A 24,277-nucleotide genomic window follows, 5' to 3' on the forward strand; every position below is an offset into this window, starting at 1 on the left:
AAAGGAAGAACTTGGCTTACATCAAGGATGCACATCAAAGTCATCTGTGAGAAACTTAAAAAAAAAAAAAAGACAGGTGGCCCTACCTCAGAGCCCTGGTGGTGCAGGGGTTAAGTGTTCAGCTGCTATCCAAAAGGTCGACGGTTCGAATCCATCAGCCGCTCCTTGGAAGCCCTATCGGGCAGTTCTACTCTGTCCTATAGGGTTGCTATGAGTCAGAATCAACTCAGTGGCAACAGGTTTTGATTTGGTTTTAACCCTAATGAACGATAATTACACAGATATGTAGGTTAAGACCCACTGGTCTGGTCTTAACATTCCCTAGTTCTTAATTCAGGGACTGAGGTAGAAGTTAGGGTTTACTTGAAAATCAAGGGCAAAGCTGACTCTGAAAGCCAAATAAAAGAACAAATTCTTCAAAAAAAACTTTCTTATCATCAAAATTATAAATTGAAAACCATCTATGTTCTCACTGGATTCTAACATCATTTGTCCACAAGCCAATTCCAAAGAACAATATGTAACAGAAAGAGCTCTGACTTGGGTTCAGAAACATGGGAGTCCAGATTCTGAAACTATTTTACTACAGGGCCTTGGGCAAAACTTTTAATCTCCATGCACCTCATTTTCCACACTGGCAAATGTCAAAGAGAATATTCACCTTACAGGAGTCTTATAAGGATTTCACGAAAATATAGGTAAATAAATAAAAAATAACAATTATTAAATACAGGTAGTCTCCAGTTTATGACATATTCCAGTTACAGTGTACCACAGTTATGACCGTCCTTTATTTTTTGTACATTTTATCATTAGTAATACGTTGCAGCATGTCATTTGGTGATGTTATTCTCTGATGTTCACTTGCAGATATTCAATTTTATGATATACAATTCGAAACACTGCCAGATGTATAAAGATACTGATACTAGAAGGCAATAATCATGAAAACTAAAAAAAAAAAAAAAAAAAGGTATTCGACTTATGTCAGAAATGACTTACGACACAGTCATTGGACTAGAACCCCACTGTAAGTTGGGGACCACTTGTACTAAATGAATGGCTGTTGGTTTATCATTTGTTCATTCCATTGTTTACTCCTAGAAGTGGAACAGTGGGGAGAAGATGATTGCTGAAAGAATTCTGAATACAGAATGTTATAGGACGCTAAGGGGTGAAGTGATCCCTGTAGGAAGCTATTAAAAACAAGGGTAGAACATTCTAAAAATAAAATCACACTGATAGGTGCTGAGGGTAAGATTGAATCAATAACTCCATTTAAATTCATAATTAAACCTGAAATTATTTAAGAAGGAATATCTTCAAAATCCTCTGGTATGGGAGTTACTCATAAATTTTAGGCAAAACAACAAAATAGCTCCACCCTACACAATAACTCATATAATGTGGCAACTGGAAGGGACCTTGAAGTTCAAATTCTCTTTGAAAATGCCCCGCCCCCAATCTCTCATTTATAATTGGCGCAAAGACTACTTGTCCAAGGTCACAGAGTGAGTCGGAAGTGAATCCTGGTACTAAAATTCAGATCTCCTAGTTAGGGGTCCTTCTGCTGTACCAAAAGAAAGATGTATCCATGTGAATGAAGACATATTCTCTAAAATTTGTGTTGGGGGGCAAATCAAGTCATGAGAGCTGATCACCAGGATACTTGCTGAGTGGATTGGTTATTTTGTTGTGAGTATGTGTTGCTCACATGCGCATGGTAAGTAAACATCTGCTGCGTCAAACCACTAAAGGCTAGTATAAATAATTTCCCAAGTTAAAAAATATAAGTGTCCTAGTGTTCCTAAGAACTATAAAGTAGAGGAAGAAAAAAGGAGAGACAGGCAGTAACATGAGACCCCATGAGACCTTTCTGGGGCTTTGGCTCCCGCACCCCCTTCCTAAGGAAGAATCAGAGAAAAAACACCATCTCAGAGTTTGGGAGAGCCAAGTCAGAACATTCTAACCTTGATGCATATGATCTCTTGGTATATTTCAGCAGAAATCGATTCTGTGAAGGGCACTGAGGAAAGACAGCAAATAGCTGTAGCTTAGCGGCACGTCACAGTCCTTGGTCACACATCCTTACACAACCTTCTTTGGCCCGGGGCATCTGACTTTAGAGATGGGAAATGAAGGCCGAGAGCAAATGCCATGCCTTCCATAAGGCCTCTAGTTAGAATTAATCATGACTTCCTCTAAGCCTTTTATAGTGCTTAATTTTGCCATTTATTTTATTTGGATATTCACTAATCTGTCATATAAAACTAGACTGTTAGAAGTCACAATCCAGGCCATCTCCATTTCTCTGATGGTGTTGAACACTACGTTCTGTGCCTAGGAAACGTCAGAATTAGAAGGTGTTCAATAAACACACTGTGGTGTGATGGACCACTTTTATATGGCCTTCCTTGCCATGGTCTTGTAACTTCCACCCAAGTGATTGGGTGGGACTATGCAAATAAGGTAATTGTGGCCCACCAAGGAAACTGATCAGTTTTACCATTCCGCTAAGCTTAAAATGTGCCTACCCAGAGGTGGAAGTCACCACTGCCAAGAAAGTAGAACCAGGAGTGGAGTACGTCCTTCAGACCTGGGTTTCCTACACTGAGAAACTCCTGGAACCAGGAGACAGAGAGAGAGAGAGCTGTAACACTGAAAATGTCAGAAGCGGCGGCAGTGGCAGAACCAGGAGGCTGGCAGGAGACAGCCCAGCCCATGGAGTGAAAAAGCGGATCACCTTTGGGCAGAAGGCTTGGTGGCAGAGTAGGGTGCCTTCAGGTGTTTAGTGGAACTAGGTTTGCCAGCCCATGGAAGTAGATCTGATCGCCTTCAGGCTGAGGCTTACTGGCAGAGTAGGGTACCTTGGGGCACTTATCAGTAGAGCAAAAAGAGCTTTGTAACACTTGCTTGAACAGGGCAGAGGCCAACGGGCCAGAGAGAGGTATGCCTGTGGGCAAGGCTAAGAAAAGGCTGTCCTGATGAAGGAACTGTATCCTGAGCATTTCTGAGCCTGAATTGTAACCTGTTACTTCTCTTAAAAACCCTATAATCATGAGCATTGTCTGTGAGTTCTGCGTGGCCACTATAATGATTTATTGAACTCAGCAGAGAAGTAGAGAGTGCTGTGGGAGGGAGGGATGGATGGTGTCAGAAAGATGGTGGAAGGAGGAGGCATGTCTGACCTCTGCCTCATAGGAATTAGCCTTGGGCTATTGATCTTGATTATCTTCCCCCCTTGTGAAGTTAAAGGAGGTCTGACACCACCACCATGCCATTTTTACACACACTATGGCAGTTATTTTTTTTTCAAAATCTTAACTTCCTGGATCAGAAGAATCAGTGAATAGTTCCAGGATCCAAATGTAAAGTTTCTTAGGATGGAAGGAATTCTTATCACTTGGTCAAATTTTCTGGGTTGTGTGCTTCTGGTTTGGGACATCAAATCTATATTTAGCTATGCATTATCCTTTGCATTTTGGAAATCAGGTTATAAGCTTTGTTCTCACCTTCCCTGACACACCCACTGTACACCACAGTTGTAGCAGACCTTTCTCCTGTTCCTTTGTGTGGGGCTTGGGTTGGTTGGGAGGTCCCCCTTTAAGAGTTAATTCAAGTGACTACTACTGTCATTTACTTGGGGTTATGAGGACTTGATGCTAGGAATTATGGACCACACAAAAAAAGGGTTGCTCTTGTTCTTGCTCTATGAGCCTATATTGTAGTTGGAAAAAAAAAATCTATATTCAGGGCAACACACCAGCACTCCTCCCCTCCCCTCCAGGAACTTGGAAACTATACTATACTAAACTATACTATCAGAACAAATCCATCTAGTGGGCACCATAAGTTCACATGTCAGTGAGGTAACTGACCCTTGTACCTTTCCAAAAAAAATTTTTTTAAAAATCACTGTATATTTAAGCTAACCAACTTTATAAGAAGTAAGTCTTTCCCCTCTTCTTTTACAGTGACATTCACTAACAGACAACTAACAAGCAGTGTTAGACATTACAATGGTGGGCGGGGCATTATAGCTTATCAAGTATCATCAGCAATAACAACAAGAGCAACAACTCAAAATGATAAAGCCTGGATGGTGAGGCTGGGATTCTAATAGCTCCAGCCTGTCTAGGAAATTATGACATCTGCACCTATATGAAACAGAATGTTGGCTTCAGGAGAGGCAGTGTGGTGTAGGAAAAAAGAACATGGGCTTTGGGGGCTGATAAAATTGAGTCTGAATCTCAGCTTACCCACAGTGGAGCTTAGAGATGGTATCTGAATCTAAGACTCCTAATTTATAAAATTTGTGAAATATCTACCTGTAGGGCTGTTTGCGGGAGTAAAGAAATGCCATAGTCTATAGCACAGAGTACTCCACAAACGGTATTTCTCCCTCAGAATTCCGCTATGGGAGGCAATCTGGCATGGGAGAAGATCTTGAATTTTGTGTTTACAGACTTCAAAGCTTAACCAGTGCCACAACTGGTCCCAAGGGGTGAAAATTGGGTCAAGTGGCCTTTGTGCATAAGCAGAGCACTGCAGGGGCAGAGAACGCGGCAGGAACCAACTTCTAGCTGACAGCTCTTTCTCTGCCACTCTCTCCAGCCCTGGCATCACAATAGTCTCTTCCCGGCTTCAGATCTGTAGCTTTCCTACCCATCTTTCAGCCTTGTTATCTTGATGTCTCAGCATCTCAGTGGGGTTCAAAAGGGAGAGTTGTATTTTTAATACCACGACGAGGGTCAACATACTTGGGCTACACATACACATATCTGACTAGGTCTGCCAAGGTGTACACTAACACTGTGAGAGTAGGACAGGAATCGGCAAACTGTAGCTTATGGGTTCAACCTGGTCTGTTGCCTGTTTTTGTTAAAAAAAAAAAAAAATTTTTTTTTTGGAACACAGCTATGCCTATTTGTTGACATGTTTATGGCTGCTTATGTGCTACAAATGAAACCCTGGTGGCGTAGTGGTTAAGTGCTACGACTGCTAACTAAATGGTCAGCAGTTCAAATCCGCCAGGCGCTCCTTGGAAACTCTATGGGGCAGTTCTACTCTGTCCTGTAGGGTCGCTGTGAGTCGGAATTGACTCGACGGCACTGGGTTTGGTGTTTTTGGTTTATGTGCTACAACAGAAGAGTTGAGTAGTTGTGACAGAGAATGTACCGTTGTCAAAGCCTAAACTATTCACTGTCTGGCCCTTTACAGAAAACGTTTGCCAATCCCTGGACTAGAAGGCCTCACTCTGATTTGTATCATGTTTTTTTTTCCCCAAAATACTAGCATTTAACTTCATCATTAAGAAGACAGAAATAAGCTGAAAACCAGTAAATCTCAAGCTTACGCTTTGAAATAATCAGGAGGAGGTATGACAAGAAAAACCAGTCTGGAGAGCCCATCAGTATCATTATAACAAATCATATTTATTATAGCAAATCTTGGAAACCGACGACTTGCTGGTCAGCATACAGAATTAGAAGGTTCAAGAGAATAACATGCTATATTTGTACTGACAGTCTTGAAAAAAATCACCAGATTGTTCTTTCTGATCCTTAACCATTTATTGCTCTTCCATATCACAGAAGCAGGTCTAGATCAATACTTTATTTTACTGATAAGAAATCTAAGGTCCAGTAAGGCCAAGTGATTTTCTTTCCAGTGACTGAGTGGCAGACCTGGCAAGAATGTTGATCTCCTGTTTCTAAGTTCAGGGCTTTTCTAGTACTAAGAGAGGAACAATAAACATTATAAGTTCTGAGTATACTTTTCTACTTCAGAGGAAAGTGAAATAAATTTTCATCTAATAATATAACATGGTTCCCTGAAATTCTCTAAAAAGCCGAACATTATACAGAAAAGTGTCAGAATTATTATTGACATGTTCTTTTGATAAAATAGTAACATTTTCAGATGTGTATACAGTACTTCCTAATTTGCTTTGATAGCAATTACTACAAAAAATCCTGTTGGGGTTATGACTGAGATCAGACTGAATTTATAGATCAATTTGGGAAGAACTGACATATTGACAATGCTGAGTCTTCTAATGCATGAATATGGTATATCTCTCTATTTACTTTATTTCTCCAAATACTAGGTCTTCTTTAAGCTTTCCCGTCAATGCTTTGCATTTTCAGTATAAATATCTTGGGTGTTCTTGTTAAACTGATTGCTAAGTATTTTGTTTTATGATACTACTGTAAAAGGAATTAAAAAATATATATTTTCCAACTGCACACTGCATTTGAAAACTTCATTTGATATTTGTCATGGCCCTAAAAAGTTGGCATGGCAGCAATTTTTATAAATTCAGTTAACATAGGAAGAGACTGAGATTCAGAGAAATAAAATGACTTACTCAATGTTATATATATAACTCTTAGTAAGTTCTCAAGCCAGGATTCAAGCTCAATTCTTTTTTAGCCCAAGTTCAGGGTTCATTCCCTTACACAGCTCTATGTGAGGCACAGAAGGCAGATGAGAAGCATATACTTTATAAAGCATTACGTAAATATCTACTGGAATTAAAAAAAAAAAAAAACTATTCTAATATGACTATTAACAAAAGCAAGGCCCAGAGAGGCCCAATCTAAGTGGCTTTCTGGTCATTCCTTATCACACCATTTTGTCTTATTTTCATCAAAGCACTTATTGCTACCATTTAGAAGTTTTGTTTATGATCTGTCTCTGTCTACCAGACTATAAGCTCCTTAAGAGTGTGAACTCTACGTGTCCTGTTCACCATTAATGCCTTAGTGTGGTGATCATAAAAATATGCTACTCAGGTCTCCTCCTGCGGGTAGCATAATTGACTGACAGCCCCAGCTGCAGTCCTTCTGCATCCCCCCGAAACCCCATGTTTGCATCAATGCCGTACTTCTCATAGGCTGTTCTCAGCCAGTGACTATGAATGGCTGGGGTACTAATGCAGGCTCATTCCTATGAGACATGGGGCTCTTTTAATGGGAGATTTTGGCTCAAGAACATCCATTGACCTGGCTGAAACTGTCTTAGAAATGCGTTGCTGTCCAATGTTCCTGTCTTCTCCCCTTCACAGGTGTCAGACCTGCATCCTACTCTGGAGGCTCTTCCTGCCTCCTCTGGCTCCCTTCCTTTATTGCCCACAAGTGTTTCACACAATAAATCTCTGGCATGTCTAAACTAACCTTGAGACTTCTGCTTCTCAGAGAACTCACACTAACACACCGCGTGTCTAAAACAGTGCTTGATGAACAAATGATTTCCCCAGGTTTATACTGCAAATAAACCACGGACCCAGAATCAGAACCCAGGTCTCTAGTCCCTCAGTCAAAAGCTTTTTCCAATCAGATCACCAATAAACTGGGAAATCTGTCCTTGGTACCTCATGCTGCCATTATTCCTGATGAGTTTTGGTGGAAAATTCACCCACCACTGGACAAGCCACACGACTGGCCTTTCAGCTCTGTTTATAATTATGTGGACTCCCGTGGGCGTGAAAACATCTGTTCTAGATTCAAGAGAAAACTGAAGCTCTGGTTTAGGCCAACAGAGAAAAGCTGGCTTAGGTTGAAATTAAAGGCAGCAAGAGTTGTGAGTGACTCCCTCTTAAAGGAATGTAGGGAGAACAGCCATGCTGGCATATCCAGAGAAGGTCATCAAAAAAGAGCAGAGATGGTGGTGAGTCTTTCCCAGGATCCCTGTGCACATGCTAAAGTCTCTGTACAGGCACCATGGCAGCCTGAGGCAAAGAACTGCATCTAGAATTTCAGGATATGGCTTAATGGTCAAGAGCATGGATTCTAGAGCTACTCTGGGTTTGAATCTCAGCTCCTTTATTAACCAGCTGTGTGAACTAGGGAAAATTATTTAATCTCTCTGTGCCTCAGTTTCTTCATTTGTAAAAACAGGAATAATAATAGTATCTATGGCTCCATGGGGCTTCCAAGGCAATAAGTCTTTAGAGAAGCAGACTGTCACGTTTTTCTCCTACAGAGCAGTGGGTGAGTTCAAACTGCCAACCTTCTAGTTGGCAGCCGAGTGCTTAACCACTGTGTCACCGGAGCTCCTTGTGAAGATCATAGACAGCAATAATTCATTAGCCATATATTTCACGGATGTTTAATGTGTGCTTATCGTGTACCAAACACTATGCTCTATGTTTTAAATGCATTTCTATTTAATCTTCATAAAAATTTGAAGAATGTATTGTCTCTAAATTTTTACTGATTCAGAAACTAAGGCTCAGAAGGTAAATTAACTTACCCAAGATTACATCAAAATATGAACTCATCAGTTGTGTTCAATTTATGATTTCAAAACCCATGCTCTTTGTACTAAATTGGCCTTCTAAACCGGTGTAGCTATAAAAGGACTTTATAAATGATACGGCCTTGTACAAATGCAAGATGGTATCAGCATCAACATCATCTACAACACTAGCTGAAAGTCAAGAAACCCAGGTTCTAATTCTAGCCTTGCCAGTTAGCTGTACGATCTTGAACAAATTAGCTCTCCTCTCTTGACCTCTGTATATTCTGTCAATTGACCATTTTGGAAGTAAACACTCTCTAAGGGCCGTTCAAGTTCTAGAGATCTTTCATTCTATGAAATCTATTCCCTTTTCTGTCTTGGCTGAGTATTTTGGCTAATGTGATTCACTAGCCATGAGGAATTTTGTTAACTGACATCATCCAGAAAAGGGGCAGCGGGCTGGGGAAGAACAACAAACAATAAACAAATGCTAGATATGGAAAGTAAACTTTAAGTCACTGGCATACTCTATCTCTTCAGCCTATTTAGTACATCACATATTTTACATTATTTTTCTTAGCTTTTTGTTTTTCATTATACTTTATACTAATGTTTCAATATATAGAATTTCCTGTGTTTCAGACCCTATGCTTTGTGAATAAGGCTGGAATATTTTTGAAGCTTTTTTTTTTTCATCTCTTTCTAACAGGGAATGTCTCAATTATTTTGAAATAAGGTGGAATTTTAAACTGCAATTTTCTATAACTATAATATTTTTTATAGACTTATAATCAGATACTGTAACTAAATCATTCACTGGGTGTTTACTTAGCAGCTACAATGTGCTATTCTACCAAAATGGGGATACAAAGATAAACATGACAGGGAGAGAGAGATGTGTGAAAAAAACACAACATGTTAAAATACTAACAGAGGTATGAACAAAATGATATGGAAACATCAACAAGGAGTAATTAATGGCTCCTTTAATAAGTAATTAGTGCTTAAACAAAGAGTTGACTCCAACCATTAGCGAAAACGTCACAGAATACGTAACATTTGCTTCTGGCAAGTAAAGGATGAGCACAAATTTTCTAGGTAAGAAAGCATGTAGGGGAAGAAAAGTGAAGGCGTGTCCGATAAAGGGAATAGAGCAAGCAAGGCATGGAAGATGGACAGACTGGAGGTTGAGGCTGAAGGAAAGTGTCTGGAGAAGAGGCCAGAAAGGCAGCCTGGAGCCAAACTGTGAAAGACCCTGCATAACATATAATGGGATGTGGATTCTGTCCGGCAAGCAATAGGAAGTCATGAGTTTTAAACACTCACTTTTTCTAATACCCTCTTCCCTTAGTTGCTATGACATTTCATCCTCGTTTCTGCACATCTCACTGTCATCCTAGTAGGCACCAACTCCTTCTCTGAGACTGTCTCCTCAGTGCTGCTGCCCCTCACAGCTCTGCTTCAAGCCCTCTTGTTGTACCACTCTACACCCTACCTTAGCTAACTCAGTTACCCCCTCAGACTGCAATTAGGTCCAAATCAGAGATTTTCAAGCTTCGGTGTAAGAGTTATCTAAGGCACTGGTTGAAAATGTAGGTTCCTGGGCCTCACCTTTCTGGGTTTCCTAGAGTAAATGGTACCACTTTCAACTTTGTTGCATAAGCCAATTTCCTGGGGGCACCATTATTTTCTCTCGTTAACTTAAAAAAACAAATTCTACTGAGTTATACTTTCATAAAAATACACCTGTTTTTAAACACACCGTTGATTTTTGGCAAATGTACACACTCAGGTAACCACCACCACAATTAAGACAGAGAACATTTCCGTTATTTAAAGAAGTTCCTAAGGCACCATTTTGAATCCTTTTCTTTCACTAGACACACCTCCTACAAGTCTTTCAAATTTATATTATACCCACTGACACCAACTTGATTTAAGCCATCTCATGCGTAATTTATTGCAACAGTCTCCCAACTGGTCTTTTAGCACCGCCCCCCGCCCCCCACTCTGCTGTGTTGCTTTAGTTATTTTTCTAAAGTTATCACCTAACCATTCTTTTCATTCTTAAAACCTTTAAATGGCTCTCTAATGTCACAGAATAAAGTCTAAACTCCCTCAATGGCTTAATGAGATCTTTTATGACAAATCTCAGTTTAGCTTTCTCATCTCCTCACCCAGTCCCAAACCCTGTGCTCCTGCCTCATTGAAATGCTTATAGTTCCCTAAATCTCTGAGAACTTTAACAGCAGCTCAGGATAAAGCAAGAGAACCTCAAATTAACTGAGAATTTTAACCGAGCAGGTTTGCCCTGAGTTGATTAAAACTTCAATTTTTCTCACCAGTCAAATGGGGGCTTGTTATTGAAGCTAAATTCAGAAATTAAACCAAATTTTTTTTTCTTTTCACTCTTGAAGTTAACTTTAAATTTTGCACCTGCTACATCTAGCTTGGCAGGTAGACAGGCACAATTCAATTAAATGTAGGTAAATCTTAGTGAAAACTGAGGTGTCTGGGACCTAGAACCAGACACCAAGGGGCAGGGAGTCACACTGGTCCCTAAAGCCTGGCAAAAACAGGTACTCAATGGTATGTATGCTGAATGAATGCACACAGAAATCAGAGTATCACCTAGAAATATGGGCAATACTGTCCAGGAGGAAGAGGAAGCATGTTTAAGGAAAGCAGAAGCAAATTTTCTTTGGGAATTCAGGCAGACAGACCACCGACAACACAGAGGTCTACCAGCGGGCACTGGGCCCCAGCATTAAGGGTCTGGGTAAGACTCTGGTCTTTGAGGAGGGAAACATAAAAGCAGGGTTGGGTCCAGCCTTAGGTAGATCCTGAGACTACAGGCAGGGTAATAGGGCAAAGACTCAAGAACAGGCAAATAAGGCAAAATCCCAGAGCTGGCTCTAGAACACAGGTGCAAGGCCAGAATTGAGCAAAAGAGACAAAGGATTCCAGAGCAGTGAATTTATTCTGAGGTGCAGGGTGGCCCTGGATTTGATGGCAGGGTTCAAAGGCCTCTGGCCATGATTACAGAATCAGAGGCTAGGGGCCAGGCGATCCTGATACCAGCATAATGTCAAGGTCACTGTTCCCTAGACTTCCATTTCATGGGTGAGTTAGAACACTGCTTCTTTGTTTATTCATTTGTGCACTTTTAGAAACTGACACAGAATTGACAATTTTTAATTATGTCAAATATGAAAAAGCCATTATTTATTATGACTGTTATTTCACCAAAAGGAACATTTTGACATACATCCAAACATTCACACACACACACACAGACGTGTGCGCAAGGAATGTCTGCATAAAAGGAGGCCCGACTACATTTAAAAAACAAACAACAAGATAAGAAAATCTGTTGAGTCGATTCCGAATCACAGAGACCAAATAGGACAGAGAAGAACAGCTCTACGGGATTTCTAAGGAACGGCTGGCAGATTCGAACTGCTGACCTTTTGGTTAGCAGCCAAGTTCTTAACCACTGTGCCAACAGGACTCCTGACTATATTTAGCTTTATGAAAAATGACTATATCTTCCCCATGTTTTTCACTTTGCTGTGGACTCATAAAAAATTCTCCTAACTTAGCAGTGGTCTGTGACTCCCTGTTTTAAATATCACACTTTCTTCCCAGGTGTTATGGATTGCATTGTGTCCCCGCAAAAGTTATACTGAAGTCCTAATCCCTGTACCTATAAATATGACCCTATTTGGAAATAGGGGTGTCTTTTGTTATGTTCATGAGGCCATACTGGAATAGGTGGGTCCTAAACCTAATCCCTTTGGAGTGGTGTCTTATAAAAACAGCAGGACAGAAACATACAAGGAGAGGACAGACACCATGTGATCACGGAGACAGATGAATCTATAAGCCCGGGAATGCCAAGGATTCTTGGCAGACAGCAGAAACTAGTACAGAGGCTCACATTAGTAATCAACACAAGCGAGACGCTGATTTCGACTTTCAGCCTCCAGAACTACGAGAAAATAAATTTCTGTTCTGTAAAGCCACCCACTTGTGATATTTTTTTGTTATGGCAGCCCTATGAAGCTGAGACACCAGGCCACCATGGGAGAGGAGGAGGGGCAGGCCTGCTGGGTCCAACTCCAGCTTGCAGCACTTTATCTTCTCCCTGCACTATTCAAAGCAACTCCCTCTTACCTGTTTTATATACAGGTAGTTACCAACTTACAACATATTTGAGTTACAACAAACGCACACACACTTATGACTTTTTTTTAACATCTTATCATGAGTACTACGTACTACCTACAATGCCGCAGCACATAATTTGCTGATGTTATCATCCTCAGATGTTCCCTCGCAGAGGTTCAACGTTATGATTTACTGTTCAAAATACCATCATACAGCAGGCTTTGAAAACTAAAAAAACAAAAACAAATGAGGTATTTGCCTTACCTCAGAACTGACTTACGGTGAAGTCTTAGGAAGGGAACCTCATCCTAAGTCAGGGACTACCTGTATTGTGTTCCACGGAAGATTTCATTAAGAAGCAATACTTACAAATGGTTTGAAAATCACTGCTTCAGTTCAAGACTCCTAGTTTACTATTGAAGAAATTGATATCTATGCATGGAATCAGTAACAAAGCTGAAATTAAAAATCAGAATTTTGACTCCCAATTAAGATCGTGAGGAATACAGGTTTTGTCAAGTTCAGAATCTTATGCAGAGGTGTAGATGTAGATAACCAGATGTTTGGTCATAATCAAGATCCTCAGAGGTCCAAGGTGATCATTCTATTAAATACAAAGTTCTAGTTCTACCTCTTGTCAAAAATTAAGAGTTAGACTGGGCTTTGGGATCATTTATTACCCTCCTTTGGTAGAGATAAGAAGAAGCATTCAAAGAACAAAAAAAGATGGTGATGGGGATGAGGGAGGATCTTGAGAGAATTGGGGGATTTGTCTCAAGTTTCTGCACTTAAGAGTTGAGATGAGAAGCTCCCATCTCTCACAGTCTCTGGGTTTTGGCAGGTAATACTAGTCTTAATCTATGCTGGCTGGCTGGGGTGGTGAGGGGGAGTATCTGGTATAAAATGGAAAGCAAGACAAAGGATCAGGGCTTAGAATTAAGAAATGAGGGTCAGGTTCCTCCCTGTCTCCTTTTTCTCCTCCAGACGGTGGTCAGGGTTTCCGCAGAGGTCAGGTATGACCCCATTCCAGAGCAATGCCGAAGGGTCTGTGGGGATTTTTATGGCGTTCATGTCCCAGCTCTAGGTATGCCCTAGGGTGATCAGACTCAGATGTAAACAAATATCAACAAACAAACAAAAGATTGAGAAGGAAGGCCTGATATTTCAGGGTTGTTTAAAATAACTTTTTTTTTTTTTAAGGTATAAGCATTTCAGATCTGGCTGGAAAAGTGGTCTGGATGTTTATTTTCCTCATTGTCTCAGTGGAAAAAAGGGTGGGTGATTCAGACAGCAGCCTCCGCCTCTGGGCTAGGGCCTGGGTCAGTCTCCACTCTGTTCTTTGCTCCTCAAGAGACTTGTCTCAGCCAGGAATCAGCTGCACATTACCTCCCACATTTGCGCTTAGCTTTCAACAAGAGTGCCCCCAGAGGAGCTGAGTGATCTGAGTTCAGTTAAAAAAACAAACAAAAAAACAGAAAACAAAAGAGGGAACAAGGGAGGAAAAGGCCCTCCCAGGAATGAGAAAAGTGACAGGGTGAGGTCTTTGAGAAAGCCTTCTTCCCTCCCCACCCTACTCCACTCCCAGCTTCTCCCTGGCTCTCCCCTACTCTCCCACTCACTTTGCGTCATGGGAGAAGGAGCAAGGTCACCAGAAGGCATCTGAGTGGACTGCCTGGCTCCACCACAGCCCTCCCTGCTGTCAGAAATTAAGCTGGAATAACGGGTCCTGACCTTTAAGGCACCAATCATTCTCTCTGGAGAGGAAGGAGCTGTGTGAAGACCCCCAATAACATTCCTCCACTGAATGCTGAACACTTCCCCAAAAGCGTCCCTATGGGTATAGTTTGACCCCAGATGGGACCCAGCACTTAAAATAATTCTGCTTTTGAGTTACTCAGGAAACCCAAGGATTACTAGGAGTTTAAATATTTATAAAAAATTTAAAGGGAGAGCCTCACCCAAAATTTTCTCAGACACAAGGTGGGGAAGAGATGGAGAATATTTGGTTGGAGCCCTGGGACTTCTTCATTCCGTAGAATGAGACATGTGACTATGAAATTCCCACCAGGGAGTTCAAGAAGAAAGAAAAAAGCTAAAATAATAGAGAGGACTTCCTTTAAAAAATCGTCAAGAGTAACAAAATGGGGGCTCTGGTGACCTAAGCTCCGGGAGCTCTATTTCACAGTAGTTTGTTGGCTCCTCAAGATAGATAATGTTTTCTTGCTAATGTAGCCCTCGGAGATTAATATTAATGGACAGATGAGAATTTTACTTTCAAAACAGTCAATTCTCAGTGATTTACAAACCTCTTGCTTCTCCTCCTTCTCTTCTTGGTCATTCATCTTCTGGCTATTTTGTGACTTAGAAGTAGCCATGGTAAGCAGGTCTGTGCAAAGTGGTTAGGACAAATAAGGGGTTAAGGGCACATGGCCCTACAATGGAGCTAAAAGCCTTGGATTCTAGACTTAGTGCCTTTAAACCTGTTTCCCTACTGGTACAACAGGAATAATGTTAGCAGTTCCCTACCTATAGTATTTTGCTTGTTTCTTTATACTCAATCGAGGCATAAGGGTTTTACAGACTGTAAAGTTCTCGAGAAATAACAGATTTTAAATCATATCCTGTTCATCTTGTCCTACAGATATAATCATCATCATCACCACAGCCATTACATGGGAAACAGCAGAGGGAGCAGCTACTGTTCACTGTGCGCCTATACTTCCTTAATGCTACATACGTAACCTGATGTAACCCTTCCAACAACTCTGTGAGGGAACGTCATTCCTTTTTTACAGATGATAAAATCTCAAACAGGTGAAGTTAGTTATTCAACATCACAGAGCAAATAAAGAGCAGGGTTGGGATTCAAGTGCAGCTAGCCTGCCTTTGAGATCCTGTGATAGTGGCTGTGCAGACCCTGGAATAACTACTGAATACATGAAGGAGGGAGGGGATGAAAGGGAAGGAAAAGTCCTCAGCTTTGAGGATTCAGAAGGGATGAGGGTTTTCCTAACAGTGGATGGCTCCTGAGGCCATGAATAATTCATCAAAGCTCTCTGCTGAGTGCTGATTCCTTTTGTGTTTGGTACATCTGGTCAGGGACAGCTGCCCACAACTGGGCCACAAATGTGAGGACTTGGGCCTGCCTGCTCATAAACAGCTCAGAGCAGTTCTCTGCGTCCTTATTCTGAGCACTGAAGGCTATTTTGATTCCCAGAAGAATGTGGGGCTCTCACTCTTGCCTTGCACAGGGAAAAAAAAAAAAGCTCACACATGTGATATAAAATCCTGAGATCTGTTCTTAGAATTGCTTTTCCTTCTTGAGCATCTCTGGTTTTCTCTTGGAAAGAGTCCTCTGTCAGGAGGCTGTTGTTTCCTCTCCCCTTATGTCGATAATCAGACTCAGTTTCACTCCTGGTCTAGTCTTGATCCTGCAGGTTTTACCCCAGAGTTTTTTTTTTGGCTAGATTATGTGAGGAATTGGAGGGTGGCAGCAGAAATAACAAGCCGGGGGTGGGAAGAAAAAAAAGACTCCATCTGCCACAAGCCTCTTCCAGCTGAAATTAAAACACAGAAGTTTTTTTGATGGGTTCCATCCTAACTCTTAAAAAAAACAAAGAAAAAAAAATATTGTCCTCAGATAATCTTGAAACCTTAAACCAAAAATACCCCCTGAAGTCTTCTTAAAACTAAAAAATAGTTTAGCTTAAGTAGTAAAGAATGTCTGCCTTGAGCATTGTGCTCTTTTAAGATTATCTATACGGGTCAAACTGACAACAGCAATTTGAAAGATCAGATGGGAAACTTAGGGGGCAGTGAGTTTATGTTAATGGAGGAAGAACAGCTTGGAAAAGGAGGGTGAGAATGGTTGTGCAACTCAAAGAATGTAATCAATGTCACTAAACTGCACATGTAAAACTATTAATTGGTGTGTGTTTTGCTGTGTATATTCTCAACAACATCAACAAAAATAAAATAAATTTTAACTAAAAAGAAAGAAAAAGGGAATATCTGCTTCAAGGAGGCTGCCTACATTAAGGAATCTCTACAGGACAAAGCAGTGAGCAGGGATATTGTAATGCACACCTCCAGGAGATAATCCTACATAGAATATAATGTGAATGGTCCTTTGGGAAAAGTGCATTTTGAGGTGCTGCCAGTGGGCCTATGGTCAGCCTTAATGCACCCACGGAGAAGCAGAAGCATTGGGTGAGACCGGAAAGCATTTTGTCCTTACTGTACAAGAGGAAACTGAGGCTAAGATCACAGAGTTGTGATTTGAACTCATGCATGCTTGTTCCCAGCATAGAGACACACCAATAGAGCCTGGTTACTGGATTAAAGGCCTAGAAGTTATTAAAGTAGTAACATTCCAACCCAAGAACTTGAGCAATATAGGCTGGTGAGCAGCAGAAACCTGAGCCAGCTGTAAGACCCCTGACGGAAAAGGTCAGAGGTGCTTCCAGGCCAATGCGTTTTTGTCTAGAGGGACAAAAATATCCAGGGTTGGCTCTGGCAGACATTTGGATTCCAGGTTAGGGACAAAAAGACAGCATATTACTATGCAAAATTAGACCTGGGTTACAGAAGAATTCTGGTTCTGTCATTTCTTAGCTGTGTGACCTTGGGTCAAAATCTCCACTACCTCAAAGGATTACCGTGAATTTTTAGTGAGAATTTGTGAATTATCTACTTTACACAGACTAGATGCTCAACAAACAGCTGTTATTATTTCTTTTTGCGTCAACAGATTGCTCCTCACATAAGGCAGGTGCTGGCACTAAGATCCAGGTGACTGGATGGTTCTCAACATGCCCCAGCAAATGCAGAGTTGCACTGAAGAATTTCTGGGATTGATGACAGATGAGTGGCCTGTGTGACCCAGCCAAGGGGGACAGAGTAGGGTGGTCAGAGAAGAGTTTTAGTTCTGGAGGAGAGACAATGTGCTAGCTAGGAGAGAAAAAGCCTTCAGTTTCCTTCTTTGGAAAATGGAAATAAAATTGATAAACTGATTAAATGATATAAGGTACTTAAGCAAAAGTAGGTAGTCAAATGTTTAACTTCCTTCCTGCTTTCCCTCAGATTCTGACTCAGCTAAAAAATACTGACTTCGGTGATTAAGCTCTAATTCCTTACCTGAGGGTTTTATAGATTTGACCCCTTTTAAGAAAACCACCATATTAAAACATAACCTATTATGTGACTGAGTCTTTAAACATACGAGCTTCTTCTCTGAGAAGAGAAAAGCCTATTGTCTTCATCAGAAAGATCTCACAAGAATCCTAAACCTCTGTCATGGACAACTAATATCCTTGCTCTGGTAATTAAACCAGAAGACATCTGATGAAATAATCCACCCTTTTAAAAAAGAAGTTTAAGGGAATGCATCATGTGCTTATTGGCCATTCATGTATTTTCTTTGGAGAAATGTCTATTAAAATCCTTTGCCCATTTAAAAAATTTGGCTTTGTTTTTTCTTTTTGTTGTAGTTGAATTATATGCGTTCTTTATATATTAGACCCTTATCAGATATATGATTTAAAAATATTTTCTCCCACTCTATGGAAGGAATTTTAAAAAAATTATTGATTCCTCAGCACCAAATCAGATCTAATGAATTAGCATCTGTAAGTTAAAAGAAAAGCTTTTCAGGTGATTCTGATGAGCTGCCAGGTTTGAGAATCAATGATGCAGACCAGTGCTTGTAAAATATTAATGTGCATACATCACCTGGGGATCTTGATAAAATGCAGACTGAGGGAAACAGAAAACCACTATTAGAACACCACAGTAATAACTGCTGCAAATATTGGTAAATGCTAAAACTAGTGGGCAAAGTTTAAGTGGAAATATAATAATTGGAAATCATCAAAGTATCTCCCCCCAAATGTTTACTGATTACAAAAGCAAAGATAGTAACTTTACAGTGGAGAAAGCTGGCAGATATCACCTTAACCAAGTGATCAAGGTTAACATAATCAGTAATAAAACACAGATACCATGTGCCCTCTGATACTATGTGCCAAGAAAGCACATCACCTCTATGATTTGTTGTTGTTAGCTGCCATTAAGTCATCTTCCAAGAACTGATAACCTCAACCTAATCATGAGAAAACATCAGACAAGTCCAAAATGAGGGACCTTCTCCAAAATACCTAACCAGTAGTTTTAAAAGTATCAAGGTCATGAAAGACAAGAAAGACTGAGAAACCGCCACAGACTGGAGAAGACTTGGAGACATGACAACTAAATCTAATGTGGTATCCTGGACTGAATCCTGCACAGAATAAGGATGCTAGTGAAAAACAGGTAAAATCCAAATAAAGTCTGTAGTTGAGTTAATAGCATTGTACCAATATTTAATTGCTTAGTTTTGATAACTGCACCATGGTTAAGTAAGATGTTAACACTGGGGGAAACTTAGCGAAGGGTATATGGGAACCTACTGCACTATTTTTGCAACTCTTCTGTAAGTCTAAAATTATTTCAAAATAGAAAGCTTTTTTTAAAATATGCAGATTCTGAGACTGTAGGTCTGTGTGGGATCTCCAGATTGTGCATATCTAACAAGCTCCCAGGAGAGGCTGATGCTGGTCCACCAACCCTTCTTTGAGTAGCCAGAGTCTAATCCTGCATCAGAATCACCTGGAGGCCTTGTTAAATGAAACTGATTGCTGGGCCCCACCTCCAGAGTTTCTGATTCAGTAGGTCTGGGGTGGGATCCCAGGTGACGCCAACGTTGCTGATGAGCTAAGAATGTGTTTTACATTTTTAAAGTGTTATAAAAACAAGAATATAAAACAGAGATCCTGTGTGGCCTGCAAAGTCCAAAATATTTACAGAAAATGTTTGTGACCCCTGGACCCTTGCTACTCTGAATGAAGCTTTAAAAAAACACTAATGCCTAGGTCCCAGTCATCAGAGATTCTTATTGAACTGATATGGCATAGGCCCTCTGCATCAATATTTTAAAATTCTGATCTGCAGGTTTAAGAACGACTGGTTTAGACCATCCACCTACCTCAGAAAATAACCTGTTCCCCAACCAAGGAGAGAGCTGGGCATGGGCCCCAAACAAATGTAAAGAGAGCTCTACGCAATTTAAAATCATGTTAAAAAGTTGAGCTGCTCCTTCTTGAAGGCTGCCCAAACCCAAACATAAGTCAATATTTCCTACCCTAACCAGTCTCCTACCAAGTGAATGTGAATAACACTGGATTATACATCAATAACAATCACAAAGCTCCCTTAAAAAAAAAAAAAAAAAAAGGGAGCAAGTGTGACTGTGTAGCTCTCTGAGGAAGGTCTGAAATAGATGGGCCAGAACAGGCAAGAGGTGGACCAGAAAGGGCAGCAAGGTGCAACCTGTCCAACGTGCTGACAGGTAACATGGTTCAGGGCATTAGAGAGCTTAAAAAAACCGAAACCAAACCCACTGCCATTAAGTCGATACTGCAACTCATAGCGACCCTGTAGGAAAGGGTAGAACTGCCCCACAGAGTTTCTAAGGAGCGCCTGGTGGATTCAAACTGCCAACCTTTTGGTTAGCAGCCATAGCCCTTAACCACTATGCCAACAGGGTATTAAGGGAAGGGGGAAAAGGTGCAGAACTGAGAAATGGGCATGGTGTTGAGGTACGTGAAAAAACACCACAAAGAACCTTTGCTTCATCACAGCCCCAACATTTTTTGGCTCCCCATTTGAACATAATTAGGGCCAGGAGTCCCTCTAATATTTGGCCAACCCCTTCATTCTCCTTTTTTGCAGAGTTGTTTTCTTTACACTCTTATCCTCTGCCAAAAAGGAAAGCTTAGCTGCAGCCTACTCTTCCTGCTCAAGGAATCTGAGAGCCAGCCTCCAGGAAGCGCCTCACCCCTTTTTAGAAAGGTCTGTGTCCTCATACCTGTGCTCTCCTCAGCCTGATTGAAGCCACAGATCTGGCAGATGCTCTGGACCCACTTATTCATGTCCTCCTCTGTCTCAGCCACCAGGTAGAAAGTGCGCTCACTGGTCTTGATGTCAAACACAAAACTATCCTGCAGCTCTTTCTTGTTGAAGGTCAGGCCTGCATCCACCTGCTCACAGAAGTTCAGGTTGATGACCCGCAGGGGCTTCTTGGAGTGATCATTCTTGTAGTATTCCAGAACATCTGGGTCACCGCTCATCCGGCCACTGCGCAGGATAAACCAGCGTTTCTTCCAGGCCTGAAACCCATCAGGAAGGAATAAGGAGAGAGAGAAGAGAAAAAAAAAAAAAAAAATCATTAGTTTTTTCAAAGCTTTTAGCAGATTATTAGAAATCACTAGGTTGAGGATGGGGAATGTTTGACATGCAGGCTGAACATGGTCTGTATCTCTCTGTCATATTTCCTCCTGGTTTCAAAAATAGAGGATGATTTTAAAATGCGTGTTAGTGCAGCATTTCACTACGGAAATAGGGTCTTATTACTAGCAAATAAGAGGTGACTGTGATGGTTAATGTTATGTAGTAACTTGGCTAGGCCATGAGTCTCAGTATTTGTAATTATCAGGTCAGCAGCCTGCCGTCTGACCTGCTGATTTTGAGTTCCTTAACCCCTGCAACCACGTGAGACAGAAGCCTCCAGCCTGATGCGTGGCCCACGGATTCGGGACTTGCCAGCCTCCACAACTTCATGAGCCATTTCCTTGAAATAAATCTCTCTGTGTGTGTATATATGCATATATATGCTTCACTGGTTTTGCTCCTCTAGAGAGCCCAGCCTAAGACAATGGCATTCCACTTTCCGTATCAGGAAGTTAGATGAGAATTAAAACACTTTATAGCAACTACTCCATTTGGCTAGAATACAGAGTCAAACTCATAGTACTTTCAGGCGGAGTGGAATCTGCAAAACCATAGCATCTTCTCAGTTTACAGATGGGGGCCCCTCGCTGAGACACAATGAGTTGAAGCAACGATGTCACGCACAAGTAGCAGAAAAACAAGTTTTCTGACTTTTAGTACAATATGCTTTTTACCAAACCACGATGCCTTGGAAGAATCATACAGAAAACCCTTGTAAGGCTTCTCTGAAGCATATAACTTCAGGACTTTTTTTTTTTTTTTTTGGCCTTGTTCAGTTCTGTATGTGTAGTGCTTATAATATTGCCTCGTACATACTAAGAGCTCAATATGTGTTACCGAATGAATAAACTCTTTATACCATTCCACACTACAGAATTTAACACTTGATTATATATTCTTTTATATTGTACTCTACACTCCATCTCTTCAACAAGACTGAGTAATCTCTGAGCTGATATTACACCAGGTGGTAAAAAGGCTTTACATATAACAGAGAGCCTTGGGTTGAGTCTACGCTTCACTGCTGACTTACTGTTTGATTTTAGCTTAAGTCATTTACCTCTTTAGAACTTGCCTCATCTGGCTAAGTCCTGGCTAAGTCCAATGCTCTGCCTATTCTACCTGCTCCCACTCAGATGTATATAGCTGGAGAAAAATCATACAACTGTGCTGACTGGTCTCACATTAAATTTAAGTGGATTCTCATGCTGCTTAATAATCTTATTACATTTACCTAGTACATGATTTTCTTTTGCTCTTTGGCAACAACCTCTTTAACTTCCCTTTAAACCTGCAACACCTCTGCTCTCTTGTTCCTTATTTCATGAGAAAATGTAAACAATCAAAAGGGAATTAATACATGCTCTATCACCACCACATATACCAACCTGCTTGTATCTGCAGCCATGGAATCTCATCTATCCATTACACAGACAGTTCATCCACTGTAAGGCCAACCTTCTTTTGCTTGTGCACTAGATTTTCCCCCTCTCACCTACACAGGGACATTACTAAAATAACTCTTCCCCTCTTTGGAATCATTGCTATTTTTCCCCCAACTAGGATCATTTCCATTAGGATACCAATATCTACCATCTTAGGAAAAAAAAGAAAATTTAAAAGCTCGATTTGATTTCACATTACCCTCAACTATGGCCTCCAAATTCTACTTCCCTTTACAATAAAACTTCAAAGAGTTTTCTATACTACTAATCTTCATTTCCTTTTCTCTCATTCTTTTTTGAAAGTAATCAGGCTTTTTTCCTCCCTGCACCACTGAAATAGCTCATCAAAGGTCCCAAAGACTGCAATCTGCTAAATCAACTCTTAGGCCTCATCTTGATTGCTCAGCAACATCTGATAAGTTTATTACTCTGCCCTCCTTGAAACACTTTGTTCATTTGGCTTCAGGGCCCACTCTCAACTTTCCTCCTATCTTCCTGGCCTCTCCTTTTCACTCTCCAGTCCTGGTTCCTCCTCATTTCCTTGACCTCTGTGCACTGGAGTGCCTCAAAGCTCAGTTCTCAGATTCAATTAATTCTCTTCTCTTTTTATACCCAATCCTAGGTTATTTTATCCTAGATTATTCCATGACTTTAAAAGCCATCTAATTGTTGCAATTCCCAAATTTGTATCACTAGCCCAGTTCTATCTTCTGAACTCCAGAATATTATATCCACCTCTCCAGTAAGAGGCATCTCAAACTTAATGCCCTCAAAACTACGCTCCTAATACCCCTCAAACCTGTTCTTCCTACAGTCTTTTCCATTTCATTTAACAGCAACTTCAGCCTTCCAGTTGCTCAGAATAAAACTTCTGATGTCATCATTGACTCCTTTCTTTCCTTCACACCCTACATCTGATCTGTCAGCAAATCCTGTCAGTTCAAAACATATCCACAATTATCACTTCTCACTTCCATTATTATTAACCTGGTCAGGTCCACCATTCTGTAGTCTTCCTGCTTCCATCCTTTCCATCCTGCAACCTATTCTCAACCCAGGTGCCAGAAAGCAGGATATAAATCATAACATGTCACTTCTCTGCACAAAACCTCCAATGGCTTTCCATCTCATTCAGAGTAAAAGTCCTTACACTGGTTTATAGGTCTGATACGACTGTTCCCATCCCACATCTCTCACCTCATCTGCTGCCACTCTCCACCTTGCCCATTTTGCTCTAGTCATACTGGCCTTAAACACTGACAGGCACACTTCTGCTTTAGGGTCTTTGCTCTATCTAGCTGTTCCCTCTGCCTGAAACACTCTTCCTCCAGATATTCTCATTGCTTATTCTTTCCTTCAAGTGTCCATTCAAACATCACTTTATTGGAGAGGCCTTTTCTGATCTTCCAACTCTCATATTCTCTTTCTACCCCTACCCCACTTTACTGGTCTCAATAGCATTTATACCACCTAAAACAGGTCAGGAACTGAAACTTTTTATTCCATGCTGCATTCTCAGTGTTTGGAACAGTGTCTGGCACATAGATAGCAAACAATATATACATACTGAATTAATGAGCCATTTTCTTACATAAACTCCTTAAAACATCTGGTACGTAAAGGGGGTATAAATGGTACCTAATAAGCCTGAAGATTTAAGGTATAGCTAGACACAGTAGAGAGAACTGAGGAAAATAAAAAAAGAGTCCTATTTATTTATAGTCACCTAAACTCTTGTCCAGTCTACTGCTTAGAGAGCTGTGTGTGCTTGTACGTGCGTACATGTTGTAGGTGCATTTATATACATGTAAGGGTGGGAGTGGCAAGGCGCACCAGTTTAGCTGCTGTTTCACAGTTGATGTTTCCCCTTCAGTGCTTGTTCTCGATAGAAGAGCTGTCTCCAAATCACTGGTGTGCAGGTGCAAGCATAAACAAACACACACAGACACCCTCATAAACAAGAAAAAGGTGTTCGCTACAGATAACATCGGAGCCTGTCAGGTTCGTCTTCCAGGGAAGTGGTTCAGACTGATAAATGGCTGCCTACAAACTGCTGATAAATTTATGACAGAGCAGGCAAGGCTGTCTAGTAT

At 40.8% G+C, this 24,277-nt stretch overlaps 1 protein-coding gene across 2 annotated transcripts in view; it reads right to left on the reverse strand.

Annotated features, from left to right (window-relative positions):
* Nucleotides 1–24,277, reverse strand: part of GAB2 (GRB2 associated binding protein 2) — a 191,300-nt gene that overhangs the window by 44,807 nt on the left and 122,216 nt on the right. For both annotated transcript variants that reach the window (XM_010598174.3, XM_064288752.1), the window contains exon 2: nucleotides 20,318–20,618. In XM_010598174.3, the coding sequence (XP_010596476.1) occupies nucleotides 20,318–20,579 (262 nt within the window). In that variant the 5' untranslated portion in view covers nucleotides 20,580–20,618. The remainder of the gene's footprint in view (nucleotides 1–20,317; nucleotides 20,619–24,277) is intronic.

This window comes from Loxodonta africana, chromosome 7 (assembly GCF_030014295.1).
Source record: "Loxodonta africana isolate mLoxAfr1 chromosome 7, mLoxAfr1.hap2, whole genome shotgun sequence".
In the NCBI taxonomy this organism is placed as follows: Eukaryota; Metazoa; Chordata; class Mammalia; order Proboscidea; family Elephantidae; genus Loxodonta; species Loxodonta africana.